Source organism: Bacillus rossius, chromosome 12 (assembly GCF_032445375.1).
Source record: "Bacillus rossius redtenbacheri isolate Brsri chromosome 12, Brsri_v3, whole genome shotgun sequence".
NCBI lineage: Eukaryota > Metazoa > Arthropoda > Insecta > Phasmatodea > Bacillidae > Bacillus > Bacillus rossius.
The window spans coordinates 34385171-34397931 of NC_086339.1; the positions used below are offsets into that span (position 1 = coordinate 34385171).

Here is a 12761-nt window from a genome sequence, read left to right on the forward strand (position 1 = left end):
CTTTTGCGATCGTTAGTGAGCATCCCGCATCCCGCATAAAAGAACTAAATATTATTTACCTGCAAGCAACATATGGCGACATCTGTTGTTGAAAAGCAGAACTACATGCATAAAGTACTTTTGCATGAGATATATTAATTCTCGCTGATGAAATATGAAAAAATTTCTATTTAAGTATTGGATCTAATTTAAAACACTCAATTGGTATCTGGCATTAGTCTCAGTAACTAATATGAATTCCGATTTGGGATCTGACGCTGTATCGAAAGAACATAGGTGTAAGTTTTGCAGTAAAGAGTTTATCTTGAGAAAGAATAAAAGACAACACGAGAAGAATGACTGTGTTAAAAATCCACTGCGCAATATGATAAGTTGTGTTGGATGTAGCAAGTCGTTTACGCGGAGAGAGAGCCTAAAAAGACACGGCAGAACTTGTAACGCTAAGCCTGCGTACAAGCTAGAGGACAAAATGAATCTACTAGTCTAAGGAAGAGTGATCTGCATTACGACAGTAATTTTCTTGGTTCTTCCGATCTCGACAAAGAACTTAAATTGAAGGAGGTTGGTGATTTACGGAAGAATGAAGACAATGGAAGAATCCTTAACGTTAAAAGTGAGAATATATTCCAGCCGAATTCAAGTAGATCTTTCCTACTTTGTAAAAATGATGGACTCCTAAAAAGGAAGCATGAAGACGATAAAGACACTTCAACATCATCAACATCGAATTATTACGGTAAATTGGGTGAAGACGATTCCTTCTACGGTGATTGTTACAGTGACTCTGAGGCTGATGACAAAGACATAGACTATGATGAAGCACCTAAAGCTCTCAAGATCGAAGAATGTGGCGGTGTCCTGAGACCGAAACGGTTGAAACGCCGTGATATATTAAATATATCTGATCAAGCTTGTGATGATCACCGTCTCAAACATGAAAGTTACCCTGAGGTTGGTGGTAAAACGGAAGACCCCAGAGATCATAATATTTATTATAAAGGTGCAAGGAAGATGGTGGTAGAAGAGAATGATTACACATCATGGAAAGATCCAAACATATTGGTTGACCGGCTAAGACTTCTACATGGTTCGCTTAGTGCAGGAAACTATTCGTGCATCAAAGAAATATCCTTCCTACTCAAGGAACTGAGGAATGCTGGCTACATACAATAATGGCTTGTTTTACTTGCATTTGTATAATGTAAAGCAATAAAATAAATAATTTAAATTATAAGAATTTAATGTTTTTATTTCTTGTATTCTAATTTCTAACTAAGACTTAGATCTCGTAACATGTGCTTCCTTTTTGCCTTTTTTGTTGTTGATGTAGCATCCAAATGTGCTGCCTTTTCGATGATGGTGCTCCAAATGTGCTGCCTTTTCGTAGTCGCTGCTTCCAAATGTGCTTCCTTTTCGTTGTCGGTGCTGCCAAATGTGCTGCCTTTTCGTAGTCGGTGCTTCCAAATGTGCTGCCTTTTCGTTGTCGGTGCTGCCAAATGTGCTGCATTTTCGTTGCTGGTGCTGCCAAATGTGCTGCCTTTTCGTTGTCGGTGCTGCCAAATGTGCTGCCTTTTCGTTGTCGGTGCTTCCAAATGTGCTGCCTTTTCGTAGTCGGTGCTTCCAAATGTGCTGCCTTTTCGTAGTCGGTGCTTCCAAATGTGCTGCCTTTTCGTTGTCGGTGCTGCCAAATGTGCTGCCTTTTCGTTGTCGGTGCTGTCAAATGTGCTGCCTTTTCGTTGTCGGTGCTTCCAAATGTGCTGCCTTTTCGTAGTCGGTGCTTCCAAATGTGCTGCCTTTTCGATGACGGTGCTTCCACATGTGCTGCCTTTTCGTAGTCGGTGCTTCCAAATGTGCTGCCATTTCGTTGTCGGTGCATCCAAGTGTGCTGCCTTTTCGTTGTCGGTGCTTCCAAATGTGCTGCCTTTTCGTAATCGGTGCTTCCAAATGTGCTGTCTTTTCGTTGTCGGTGCTGCCAACTAGTATTTGACTAGCGTATTACTCAAACCGGTTAATGTATATAAACGAGTCCTAGACAGCAGGACGCTCAGTTTGTTACTGCCGTCCACGGTGTACGGATCACCTAGTTTGTTTCTTCTGGTGCAGAAGTTGTGTAATTGCCTGTTCTTGAGACTTCGATGGCATCTTTACCGACTTTAACGTCGTACTCGAAGGAGGATGTACCATCGACTACGGGAACCATGACGTCGGCGCCGACGATGTTGGAGCAGATCCCGTTGGAAACGCCTCTGACAAAACTGGAGGAGACTTCGATATGTGCTGTTCCACCATCAGCTGAAGTTTCATCAGCATTGAAAACTTCAATTAATGAAGAGCGTACTTCGCATCAGTGCAAATACTGTGGTGCATCATTTACTATCACCTCAAATGCTCGCAGACATAAAAGAAGCGGTTGTTCTAATAATGTTCAAAGAATACAATTTCAGTGCAATAAGTGCAATAAACTAATTTCACGTCTCGATAGCTTACTTCGTCATTATAAAAAATGCTCCGAGACGTATAATGAACATGGTTATTGATTTGACTCATGTGTTGTACCAGCTAATGAGACTATATAAGTGATATGAACTTCAGTCCGTCTCTGGCTGCGGTGATGACCGGATCGGATAGACATTTAAAGTCATGTAAAAGACTTGGTCCATACAACAAGAAGACTGTTTGAATCGAGAAATCCACAAAACTTTGGTAATTTGTCTGTGTATTTTTTTGTACTTGTAGTAGTGTAGTATGTATGTAATAAAAATTTTTAAAAGAACTTGTGGTGTTTTTTTTCAAACCAAACCCTTTTTTAGTATTTTTTTAAATTTAAGTTGTTTTGTATCGGCCAGGGATCGAACCAAGGACCTTAGTCGATCCAATCAATCATTATATGGATTACAAATTTATTTAATGAATTTTGGATTTTTTCCCTCTTTTCTAGCTACATTATTACATGATTTCAAGATGGTGGTCTTGATGTCTGATAGGATGATGGTCGTAGAGGATTTAGAGTCTCTTTACGGATGTTGAACATGGTTTATTGAAATTATTATTTTTTACGTAAAATTAAACATTATTGCATCGATCGGGTATTGAACCGAGGACAGGAGCGGATCGAATCAATATGTAAATTGATGAGTGATTTATTTAATGAATTTTGGAACTTTTCCCGAATTTCTAGCTAAATAATTACGGATTTTCAAGATGGCGGCCAAATTTCAAGATGGCGGGTGTCACAGTAATAAATGATTACTGCACTCTAGCGGATAAGAACTAAACTAACATGGCGTCAGCGCACTCTCGCCGACGAAAACAAGATGGTGGTATCCAGCAGACGAAGACAAGATGGCGGGTGTAACAAAACATGCTACAATTATATAATACAAGATGGCGACCATAACGATATGTGCAACAGTGGTTTTTAAGTAATATTTTATTTAATTTTTATTATTTAATTCTATTATTTAAATTTTTTAATGATTTTTAAAAATTTTCCCGAATCTCTAGCATAAAAATTACGGATTTTCAAGATGGCGGACATGACGTCATACTACCTGATGGTATATGTGCATTGGTAAAAGTGGTAGGAGTCAGTCTGCCTGCATCCACTGTGAGGGAAGGATCGGTCGCCATTTTTATTTTTTTGCACTCGTCGGGGTCGAACCGAGGACTCCGAGCTCCGTGCCGTAAATGAATGTTTACAAATATTTTTTATTAAATTTTTATTATTTGAATTTTTTTATAATTTTTAAAAAAAATATTATAATCGGATGATAAATAAAAAAGTTAAAGATGGCGACCGTAACGAAAATTGCAACGGTGACGTCGTCATCCAATATGGCGGAAAACACATCGCCGGAATTTTCGAGAACACAATTACGTCATCCAAAATGGCGGATCTAAGATGGCGGATCCAAAATGGCCGCCGTGATCTACTTGTCCCGTTACGCTGTGTCCCGTTACACTATGTCCCGTTAAACTCATCCAAGATGGCCGCCGTGATGACAGAGATGGATTGACGTCAGAGATGTGGCTCGGCTCCCGGCTCCACAGCCTGAAGCCTGCGCTCGGAGCCCCATTCATATTCTACTGCTATGTCCCTGCATTTTACATCTGTAATATCTTCCAAAATATTCATTTAAATTACATGCTGTAAAGGGTCATATAGATCTATATTAAATGCACAATGTATTTAAGGTACTTAATTGGATAAGGATTAATGCTGTATTGCTTAAAAAGCTTCGTAAATAAGCCATTATTTCTCGTAAAAGTAAAGGATAAAAAATTGTTATTGTGGGTTATCCCTAAGAGATAGACCTTATCAATCGCGGACTTTTTTGTAGACCTTTTTAAGGTGTACAATATTATAGTACATTATTTTGATTTATCTCGTAGGGTTCAGCCAGCGTTTGCAATGTAAGCGCAAAAAAAATGTGTTTATTTACGATATCACATTAGAAACCTCTAAAATTATCAGTGTTTCTCTATTATATTATGCATGTTTTATACATATAAACCTTCCTTTTGAATCATTCTATCTATTTTGAAAAACCAAATCAAAATCCGTTGCGTAGTTTTAAATATCTAAGCATACATAGGGACAGACATACAGCGGAAAGCGACTAGGTTTTATACTATGTAGTGATATTTCTTAGCAATTAAAAATGTTTAATTGCACCACCGACAAAGTAATTATTTAGTTGTGTGGTATACTTCCAAGTTAATAGCAATAAAACATGTCTGAGTATATATATAACTTGTCTAAATTTTTAACAGTTTTTAGTATTAGTTCCCTTTTCGCTACTATCATTTACAAAGCAACAAATAAAGATTGTTTACGAACACTGACAACTACAAGAAGTAGTTTAATTACAATAATGGCAGAAGGAGGACTTGGACGTTTGATAGTACTTTTGAGAACTGTCGAATCTGAGGCAAGTTACATGTGACAGACTATATTCACGGCACTGCCAAACTAGAGAATTATCAAGAACACAAGTTCGCGCAACTGCTTCTAAAGGTTTTTTCTTTGTTATTTAGAATGGAAGAGTGAATTCTGGTTTTGAGGAAGACGTTGTTACGGATATGAGAAGTTCTAACACAACAAAGGTAATAAATCACTGTCTACAATCGTTATTATGTACCTAGTCTAAAAGTATAGTCAGGAATTTGAGGACAATAAACTCCTCTCATCAAACTTCTGTACATACTTCTCAAAATGTTGTATTAGTGTACGGAACCGTTCCACAATTTTTAATCATGTTCATGCAATTAACAATGATCAAAATATTGTAAAAATTAAAAAATCTTTAAATATTTTAGGTAGGTATATTTTTAAACTATTTACGTGTAAAATAAATAGAAATTACAAATAGGCAGTGTTAAACTAGTATTTAAGATGTTAATTCACTGACTTGAGTTTTTATAATAACACTTTTTTCTATTTCCTTCTGGGATAAAATTCTTGGTGCAAATATTTTTCTCTAATGTTGCAAATATATGATTCGTTTCGATGTTAGTCTCTAGAATATCATAGCGCAAGTATTGATTATGCAAAACTCGAGGTAAGAGAGTATAAAATAATCTATAGATACCTCTGAAATTGCACACCTAAGCGCAAAATTGTTTTATTTTGCACCTAGGTGCAAAAGTGTCAGAAATGTTTTAATAGTATGACATCAATTATCCTATGCTAATGAAGCGAAATTAAGATATTGTATATTAATAATAATCATTCAAAAACACCCGTCTTCATTTTACGTTGTATTGAAATATCACTAGCAAGGTATGAAAGAGAATGAATGAGGTTTGATAATTAAAATATTACCTTAGTTGAACAAAGCATAAATTAAAATATGGAGTATGAACATCATGCAACACAAACCACCAACTTCTTGTCATTTTCTGAAAGTTTATCAATAAGGAATTGTAACACCCCTCGTGCCTCAAAATAGAATTATTTGGAATTAATTAAAAGACCCTTGGAAACAAGCTGGAAAAAAAAATACGTTAAATGAAATGATTTACCAGAGGCGACACGAGGTGGGAACAAACACAATTTAGGAACTTCCTGTAACAAGCAAAGGGGAAGTTGGGGGATCGTTATAATCAATAAAATAAAAACTACACGATTAACTTGATCTATAGTTTCCCTGTTTTATTTGCCCTGATGAATATCATGTTTCAATTATTTTAACATACATACAAAAGATTTAACAATTTTCCAAGATTAACGAAAGGAACGCGAAATTGGGGCTGGCCAGCGCTTACTTAAACTAATTTACATTCTTAGTTTGAAATATAAACATTTGCATTATGAGTGGATGGATCCCATGATTAAATTGATAATAAGTTCTATTCGTTTTACATTTTCTTGAGAAAAACACTGGTCGCTGGTGGGTTGGTCATCCGGCTGAGATAGTACGTCGCTAGGTAAAGGGGAAATGTTGAAATTACATTACCACCCGGGGTCTTCAAACAATCACGTCGGGTGGTAGAAAAGTTTCTTCTAATGTTTCTTCCCACGGAACAGGGAAGGGGGGGAGGCCACGAGATGAGAGCATCAATCTCTCCCGGTCATCGAACCCTGTCTGCAACAGTCCAAATCAAAGCTGATTAGAACTGGTATACAGGCAGTCTATGGGGCAGAAAATGCCCGGAAAAAAAATTTAAAGGGAAAAAGGAGGGTTCGCGAATCATCACTCACCAAAACAGGGGAGTTGCCCAGCACGCTGCAGTCGTGGAGTCAGCCAGGCTCGGGAGCTCGCGAATTTCGCGGCAGGACGCGGATGATTTCTTCATAATAATAAATTTCAAAAAAAAATTAAAAGCTAAAAAAAATAACTATTACATTGCAGACGGACTAAACTACTTGAAAAGATTTTAGGGATAGCATCCCTCAATTAGGCGACTACATAGTCGGTTGCGGCCGGATGGAAGTTTTGCAAAGTCTCGTCGACTCGCCGATAATCAAACGATCCGTCTGCAGTCGCGGCGCGAAGTGTCCCGCGGAGAAACGCGTCTCGTAATTAAAAGTAAAACTTGAATCAAAAGTGGAGGGGAGGACTGGGAGTCCGGACCGAAAGGTCCCGAAGTTCCCCGAGTGAGGGCCATAAAAAAAACTCTGATTGAAGTCTCGAAGCTAGTAGCATTGCGTCGACCTTAGCGCTACCTGTTGGGGGCTGTCTGAAATAAAAAGAATCGACTCGCCCACGGCGTCCATATAACTCAAGGCAAAGCAGGTGCTGCTCCCTGGCGCCCTAGCGGGCAGGCAAGCGGAGAAGTTCGCGAATTGGCCGCTAGGAAGCGCTTGTGATCAGTTTTGGCGCCTTCGTTTTGCGAAGAGACCTTGGAAACGGTCACCGGTGTCCAGGGGATTACGACCGGTCATTGGTCTTACTTGGAACTGAGAAGGAGGGGAGGTGGGGTAAGATGCAACACTGATGGGAAACTACGCCCCGTCGTGGCTACAGAGGGGCGAACATAATACTAAGACGTGATGAAAAAGGCGGATATTAGCTCGTCTCTGCGAACTGGTCGCCTGCAAGCTACAGCCTTGCCTATGCAGTTAGAGTCACGAAGGGAAATAATATTACAGGCTTGAGGCGTGACTGACGGCGGGGGAAATGGTAAGCGGTCTGCCAGTCAGTGATTAGGCCAGCAGAAATATCCGATACGCCGATGGGAAAGGGGCTTCAGAGCACTGAGACAAAGTTTAACTCAGAGGAGTACACCAGACTAACAAATTAAAATTACACTATAGTAGAGCAAATAAAATTTCCACACAAAAATTTAAAATCATAATAAAAATTTAAAATATATTGTGTCGAATTTACAAATTAACGGCACATACTTCCCCCCTGAAAGACGGAGTCAGGGTGGCCCACTTGAGCCACCAAAAACCTGGGTTCCAGAAACTTACCCTGTACCAGGATCTACTGTAGTAAACTACTTACATATAAAAAAAATATCTTGATCAAATCGAAGGTATATTATAATTAATTAATTAACACTTAACGATGAATGAAGTAATGAGGAAAGTTGATCTCAGATGTTGGGAATGGTGTCACGTGACGAAACTCTAAAGATGGGCGCTGTGAGGCGGGCCGAAAAGCACTGAGGCCGAAACAAGGGAAATGCGTCCTTGAGCGCTCAGTGATATATGGGGATTGGAACCCCTGTATATGGGTATGGTAACCCGTAACTTACAAAATATATTTGGGAATGGAACCCCTGTACAATTGTCTTTCCATAAAAAGCCGAAGGCATTGGGACTTTGCCCTGCACAATCAGGCCATGGAGAAGACGGTCAAATTTGCTGCTTCCCCGAAGGTAAAACAGATCCTCAGTCCCAGAGTGACACAGGACCTAAGGGTGGAATTCCCTTGGCGGAATTTTAAATTATTGGGTGTTGGAACCCTAAAAGATCAACAATCCGTATGAATGAATGAATTTAAAAAAAATTAAATATTCGACAAATTTAGAAATTTTAGCGCATACAACTCTGATGTTCAATATAACTAACTAACATTTATTATTTAAAAGTTTTCTGCAAACAAAACAATAAATTAACGACTCTTCGCACTCAAATTTAAATTATTTAAAGAAAGGTAAAATGCAATAAACCAACAATTATAAATCAAAAGGGTTATAAATTATCATGGAGCGGTTAGATCTTCCATGACTGCTGATAGGTTTCACACTGCCTGAGAGGGGGTTTGAACATAGGCCGTCCAAAGGTGAGTGCTGGGGATCTAACCCAGTAACACTCTATGGTCATAGGATTTTTCTCCTAGAGGACCGAGTCTCGGCTCGTTGGCTCGTAGGACCCTTCTTTTGCGCTGCTCGTTGGCTAGCTTGACCTAGCTCCTATTTTAGAAAAACACATAAAAGAAACCAGTTTGCCGTCTGGAAGTCACGTAGCTCTTACTTAAATAAACCATATCATCGATAGCGATGTAAAAGAAATACAGCTTTGGGGGTAGAATGCAAAGGAAACAAAAAAAAAATGGCTAGATGTGACAGCTTCTGTGCTCAGAATCTATGTACGTCGCTGTACATCACATTTACGTGCAAGGGAAAATAAAGGAATAAACATGTACAAGTATTAACGAAAAATCAGAACAAAAAACACTACAAACATTATTCTTGCTTAAATTACGAATTATGATTATTAAAAAAAATTGAACTTAATCAAAAATTAAATAGATAAAATCGTCGAACAAAATTCATGAAGATTAAAAAAGAACTGTCAGAGAAGTATTACTAAGTTAAAAAAAAATAAAACAATTTACGGCAAGCAGCTTGTTCAAGACTGAACTTACATATGGAAAAATTAAAAATTAAAGTATCTTAAATTACATAGTGTGTGCTAGCCTAGAGACGGGATGCTTAAACGTACCCAAATTAATTTAGTGGACCTCTCGTTGGAGGTTGAAAGTATTTCACCACTCTCGGTGATTACTATAAACATTACAATGAGGCTAGTCACCTCGTAGGTACTTAATTTCGGGAAATACGTATTTTAATATGCTTGATTATATTATTATTATTTTATCACTATATTATGTTTTCAAGTATTATTACTTTAATAAAGTAAGACGTGAAATTCTTATAAGTAAGGCAAAAGTCTTTCAGTGTAGTTTGAAATCATTATTATGATGGGGGGGAGCCCTTGATATGTAAATTAAAATCTATCTTTAAATATTATGTGCGTGTTTATTAGTAATGGCGTTAGTAGCCTAAAAAAAATACTCTTAACTTATAGTTATTTGTTCATATGTAAACTTAATAATTAAATTTAAACACATTTAGCTGACTACTGCGGGACAACAGTGGAAAACTATAACTTATTTGACTCTCAGTCATAAAGTAACTACGGCGGGCGGAGATAAACAGAGCCCGGCGTCACGACAAAGACGTCAGCTGTGGTCACCCCTCGAAGATAAGCGGGCGGCAGAGGCCGCTCGGAGAAGGAAAGGGGGGGGGAAAAACAAACATGACAGCTCCCATGTGGCTGTCGGGAAAAGGATGTGAGCGGAACAGTTGCTCACGTAAAAATTTGCTATGGTCCAGGATTAATTGGACAAAAACAAAAAAAATATACGTCGCGGACATTCGTCTCGCGCTACTGGGACAGTAAGGTTCCAGGTGAGATTACAGTTGGACACCCCTACGAAGGTCGTACAGGGCGGTGAACTGAACTCGACGCCACGGACGTGCGCCGAGAGAGATCAGCAGCCTGTAGGGACGGGGGAGGGGTGTCTGTGTCTGTGTCGCGGCAGGGACAACAGCTGTGGCCTGCTGTAAGACGTCTCGCACGCTACGCGCTACCTAAGTCCGCACGGGAATTTAAAACTCAATATAAATTTTAAAAATTTAACTCATTATAACTAGGGGGTGTACCAGCGATCATTTTACAATATCATTACAAAATTGTTATTATCAAAAATTAATTTAAAAAATTTTTTGTACTTTTAATTTTAGTTTAGGTATGCTTATATTTTTCAGGTATGCCTATAGACCAAGGTAACCATGCTCTGCTACCAAGTTGGAACACCCCTCGCGCCTCAAAATAGAATTATTTGGAATTAATTAAAAGACCCTTGGAAACAAGCTGGAAAAAAAAATACGTTAAATGAAATGATTTACCAGAGGCGACACGAGGTGGGAACAAACACAATTTAGGAACTTCCTGTAACAAGCAAAGGGGAAGTTGGGGGATCGTTATAATCAATAAAATAAAAACTACACGATTAACTTGATCTATAGTTTCCCTGTTTTATTTGCCCTGATGAATATCATGTTTCAATTATTTTAACATACATACAAAAGATTTAACAATTTTCCAAGATTAACGAAAGGAACACGAAATTGGGGCTGGCCAGCGCTTACTTAAACTAATTTACATTCTTAGTTTGAAATATAAACATTTGCATTATGAGTGGATGGATCCCATGATTAAATTGATAATAAGTTCTATTCGTTTTACATTTTCTTGAGAAAAACACTGGTCGCTGGTGGGTTGGTCATCCGGCTGAGATAGTACGTCGCTAGGTAAAGGGGAAATGTTGAAATTACATTACCACCCGGGGTCTTCAAACAATCACGTCGGGTGGTAGAAAAGTTTCTTCTAATGTTTCTTCCCACGGAACAGGGAAGGGGGGGAGGCCACGAGATGAGAACAGCAATCTCTCCCGGTCATCGAACCCTGTCTGCAACAGTCCAAATCAAAGCTGATTAGAACTGGTATACAGGCAGTCTATGGGGCAGAAAATGGCCGGAAAAAAAATTTAAAGAGAAAAAGGAGGGTTCGCGAATCATCACTCACCAAAACAGGGGAGTTGCCCAGCACGCTGCAGTCGTGGAGTCAGCCAGGCTCGGGAGCTCGCGAATTTCGCGGCAGGACGCGGATGATTTCTTCATAATAATAAATTTCAAAAAAAAATTAAAAGCTAAAAAAAATAACTATTACATTGCAGACGGACTAAACTACTTGAAAAGATTTTAGGGATAGCATCCCTCAATTAGGCGACTACATAGTCGGTTGCGGCCGGATGGAAGTTTTGCAAAGTCTCGTCGACTCGCCGATAATCAAACGATCCGTCTGCAGTCGCGGCGCGAAGTGTCCCGCGGAGAAACGCGTCTCGTAATTAAAAGTAAAACTTGAATCAAAAGTGGAGGGGAGGACTGGGAGTCCGGACCGAAAGGTCCCGAAGTTCCCCGAGTGAGGGCCATAAAAAAAACTCTGATTGAAGTCTCGAAGCTAGTAGCATTGCGTCGACCTTAGCGCTACCTGTTGGGGGCTGTCTGAAATAAAAAGAATCGACTCGCCCACGGCGTCCATATAACTCAAGGCAAAGCAGGTGCTGCTCCCTGGCGCCCTAGCGGGCAGGCAAGCGGAGAAGTTCGCGAATTGGCCGCTAGGAAGCGCTTGTGATCAGTTTTGGCGCCTTCGTTTTGCGAAGAGACCTTGGAAACGGTCACCGGTGTCCAGGGGATTACGACCGGTCATTGGTCTTACTTGGAACTGAGAAGGAGGGGAGGTGGGGTAAGATGCAACACTGATGGGAAACTACGCCCCGTCGTGGCTACAGAGGGGCGAACATAATACTAAGACGTGATGAAAAAGGCGGATCTCAGCTCGTCTCTGCGAACTGGTCGCCTGCAAGCTACAGCCTTGCCTATGCAGTTAGAGTCACGAAGGGAAATAATATTACAGGCTTGAGGCGTGACTGACGGCGGGGGAAATGGTAAGCGGTCTGCCAGTCAGTGATTAGGCCAGCAGAAATATCCGATACGCCGATGGGAAAGGGGCTTCAGAGCACTGAGACAAAGTTTAACTCAGAGGAGTACACCAGACTAACAAATTAAAATTACACTATAGTAGAGCAAATAAAATTTCCACACAAAAATTTAAAATCATAATAAAAATTTTAAATATATTGTGTCGAATTTACAAATTAATGGCACAGATTTAAAAGAGATATAAAAAAAATTATACTAAAAAAAAATTTTTTACTTCCAATCTACTGAAACAATAGGTGGAAATCTATGCAAAAACATGCTACAGAGTGACGGCTCTGCATTTCTGCTCTTCATAATCTGACTGCTAAGGCGGTGAAAAAGACGTAAGTTTTGGGTTTGTATTCAAAATTATTTATCAAAAGCTAACTAAAGTGAAGTAAAATATTGAGTACAAATAATAAGTAACTAAATGCTTCCAACTAATTTGTATCATGTTCCGTATTTCTAAACCCAAAGGA

The 12761-nt window shown here is 39.2% G+C and overlaps 1 protein-coding gene across 2 annotated transcripts in view; it reads left to right on the plus strand.

Annotated features, from left to right (window-relative positions):
- Positions 1-12761, plus strand: part of LOC134537823 (pendrin-like) — a 51969-nt gene that overhangs the window by 34425 nt on the left and 4783 nt on the right. Inside the window, exon 13 of one of the 2 annotated variants that reach the window (XM_063378671.1) lies at positions 5038-5106. The exons of the other annotated variant lie outside the window; for it this stretch is intronic. Within the exon in view, the coding sequence (XP_063234741.1) occupies positions 5038-5106 (69 nt within the window). The remainder of the gene's footprint in view (positions 1-5037; positions 5107-12761) is intronic. 2 annotated transcript variants of the gene reach the window in all.